The following is a 3,277-nucleotide window of genomic DNA, read 5'->3' as shown; positions in this document are numbered from 1 at the left end:
ACTCCTCGACGGCCGACCCTGTACAATGGAGGTGGACTCAGGATCGTCCGTGACGGTGATTTCTGCCGCGTCCTGGCGCCAGTTGTTCCCGAACCGAAGCCGGCGGCGGCTCCAGCCTGCGGGAACCAGAGTGTCCGACTTCCAGGGCAACCGAATTCCCTTGGCCGGACGGGACTCTGTTACTGTTGAGTATAAGGGGAAATGTGTTAAACTGTCATTCCTGATTGCAGAGGGAGACCGGGTTAACCTGCTAGGGTTAGATTGGTTTGAGCCATTGGGCATCGGTATTTCTGGGATTAACAGGATGTCTGAAAATAAATGGGGCATGCTGTACGACCTGTTCCCTGATGTATTTGCCGAAGGGTTGGGAAGGTACAAGGGCCCCCCGGTTGCGTTTGACTTAGATCCGTCAGTCAAACCTATTAGGTTGAAGTATCGGAAAGTACCTGTGTCTCTCAAACATAAGGTGGAAAAAGAGATTGACAAACTAGTTGAGCAAGGGGTTTTAGAGCCAGTACCATACAGCAAATGGGAGACCCCGATCGTAACCCCTGTCAAATCAGATGGGTCCATACGACTATGCGCCGATTACAAATGTACGATTAACAAGGCGCTGCAGCAACATTCGTACCCGGTCCCGGTAATAAGCCACATTTTGGCTTCCCTGGGGGGTGGCAAGATTTTCGCCAAATTTGACCTGGCCCAGGCATACCAGCAGTTGCCTGTCACCCCGGAGGCTGCCGAGGCCCAAACAATTGTAACCCACCAAGGGGCTTTTAAAGTGAACAGGCTGCAATTCGGGGTCAACGTAGCACCTGGGATTTTTCAGGGCCTCATGGAACGTCTACTAAGGGGGGTACCTGGCACAGTGCCCTATTTTGACGACGTGCTGATTGCGGGCGGGTCTGAACAGGAACTACTGGACCGGGTTAAAGAGGTCCTCAGGCGTTTTCAAAATGCCGGCCTCAGAGTTAAGCGCTCAAAATGCACGCTCGGGGTGGAAAGTGTGGACTTCCTGGGGTTTCGCATTGACGCAGAGGGAGTCCACCCCACGGATGAGAAGGTATCTGCAATCCAAAACGCCCCCAGGCCGGTGAGTAAGAAGGAGCTCCAATCCTTTTTAGGACTCCTGAATTTTTATCATGCGTTTTTACCGCATAAGGCATCAGTGGCGGCCCCTTTGCACGCGCTTTTGCACAAGGAGGCAAAATGGAAGTGGGGGCAGGCCGAGGAAAAGGCTTTTGTGGGAGTCAAGGAGCTGCTGACATCTAATGCCGTACTCACGCATTATGATGAACACAAGCTCCTGGTGTTAGCTGCTGACGCTTCACCGTTTGGAGTAGGCGCAGTTTTAAGCCATCTGATGCCTGATGGGAGCGAAGCGCCTATCGCTTTTTATTCTAGATCACTATCTGCGGCAGAGCGGAACTATGCCCAGATAGACAAGGAGGGTCTGGCGTTGGTAGCGGCTGTCAAAAAGTTCCATGATTTTATTTTTGGCAGACGATTTTTGCTGGTCACTGACCACAAGCCGCTACTGGGGATTTTTGCGCCCGATAAGCAATTGCCAAACATCATGTCCCCACGCATGCTTAGATGGGCGATATTTTTGCAGGCTTATGATTTTGACTTAGAGCACCGGCCTGGGAAAGCGATTGGGCATGCGGATGCCCTCAGCCGGTGCCCGGTGCCGGACATTGGCGCAGACCCTGCCCCCGCCTGTGAGGTCTTGGCAATTGAGGAGCTTCCTCGACCCCCGGTATCATCCAGGGACATTGCAGCACACACGGCCAAGGATAGCGTGCTGTCCCGAGTATTAAACTGGGTTTGGAGGGGGTGGCCGGTTGGAAGCGTTGAACCGGAGTTCGGCCCTTACAAAAGCCGTCAAAATGAACTATCCATTTCTAAGGGCTGTGTATTATGGGGGAACAGGGTGGTGGTTCCTGACAAACTCAGGACGAGAGTGTTAGAGTCGCTGCACGAGGGTCACCCCGGTATGGTACACACCAAAGCGTTGGCCAGAGGGTATGTCTGGTGGCCGGGGCTGGACAAAGAGATCGAAGAATGGGTACGAGGGTGTCCCAAATGCCAGCAAGTCAGACCCGATCCCCCACAAGCTACACCCCAAGGCTGGGAGTCATCTGGTAAACCCTGGGCCAGATTGCATATAGATTTTGCTGGCCCTCTCCAAGGGCAAATGTTCCTAATTGTGGTGGACGCTATGTCCAAATGGCTGGAGGTCGTGCATATGAAATCGACCACATCACTTGCTGTGATCCATGCGCTCCGCCGACTTTTTGCCACCCACGGGTTGCCTGACGTCATCGTCAGTGACAACGGGCCTCAATTTGTGTCTGAGGAATTTAGGCTCTTCCTCACGAGTAATGGCATACGCCAAATGACTTCGGCCCCTTTCCATCCGGCATCTAATGGCCAAGCCGAACGGATGGTCAGGACGGCCAAAGAGGCCCTGGGTAAAATGGACGAAGGGGACTGGAGCCAGAGGCTGGGCTCCTTTCTTTTGCTGCAGCACACCACCCCCTGTAGTGCTACAGGCCGTAGTCCGGCCGAATTGTTAATGGGGCGGAGACTCACGACCCGTTTGAACCGTATGCACCCAGACCTATCAGAAGATCAGTCCGAGCGTACCACTGCGCAACCGAAGGTGCGCATGTTTGAAAAAGGGGACAAGGTTTTCGCACGAAATTATGCAAACGGGCACTTGTGGCTTCCTGGGGTTATATCCGACTCTGTGGGTACTCGAATGTATGTGGTGCAGTTAGCTGACGGTCGAATATGGCGGCGCCACATAGATCAGTTAAGGAGACGTTGGGCTAGGGACAGCTCTGACTCTCCGACGGCTGAATCCCCTGATGTCGAGTGGACACCCCCAGAGCAGGCGGTGAGTACCGAAAGGCCCGGTACTGTCCCCGAGTCAGGGCAGAACCCTGTGTGCGGGGCTGAAATCCCAGTCGAGTCTGTGCCTGATCCAGGCTGTAGTGAACCCCACTCTGACCCACAACCTTGTCTGCCCATGGAGCCTGCACCGCTCCGCAGGTCCCAGCGTTCGCGGCAAATGCCGACTTATCTGAAGGACTATGAGTGTAAATACTGTTGGAATAACTGATGTACAAGGGTTGATTGTATGTATGTAAATAATAAAACAATTGGGATGATGGCTTAACTTAGGGGGGAGGAATTGTAATGTATTGAAATGATTACATGAATCACCTCATAGGACTCCCATGTTAAGCTTCGAGCCAGACCAGGGCTCCTC

The 3,277-nt window shown here is 53.3% G+C and overlaps 1 protein-coding gene across 1 annotated transcript; it reads left to right on the top strand.

Annotated features, from left to right (window-relative positions):
* Positions 1-1,915: 1,915 nt before the first annotated feature.
* LOC107122724 (uncharacterized protein K02A2.6-like) lies at positions 1,916-2,629 on the top strand (the record flags this gene model as incomplete). Its single annotated transcript, XM_015425861.1, has 1 exon — positions 1,916-2,629. A coding segment is annotated over one exon (714 nt), but the record flags the coding sequence as incomplete, so codon positions are not given.
* Between the last annotated feature and the right edge of the window lie 648 nt (positions 2,630-3,277).

Source organism: Gekko japonicus, unplaced genomic scaffold, assembly GCF_001447785.1.
Source record: "Gekko japonicus isolate JY-2015 unplaced genomic scaffold, Gekko_japonicus_V1.1 scaffold2500, whole genome shotgun sequence".
In the NCBI taxonomy this organism is placed as follows: Eukaryota; Metazoa; Chordata; class Lepidosauria; order Squamata; family Gekkonidae; genus Gekko; species Gekko japonicus.
Note: the sequence above shows the minus strand (reverse complement) of the source record. Positions and strands in the feature narration are given on the sequence as shown.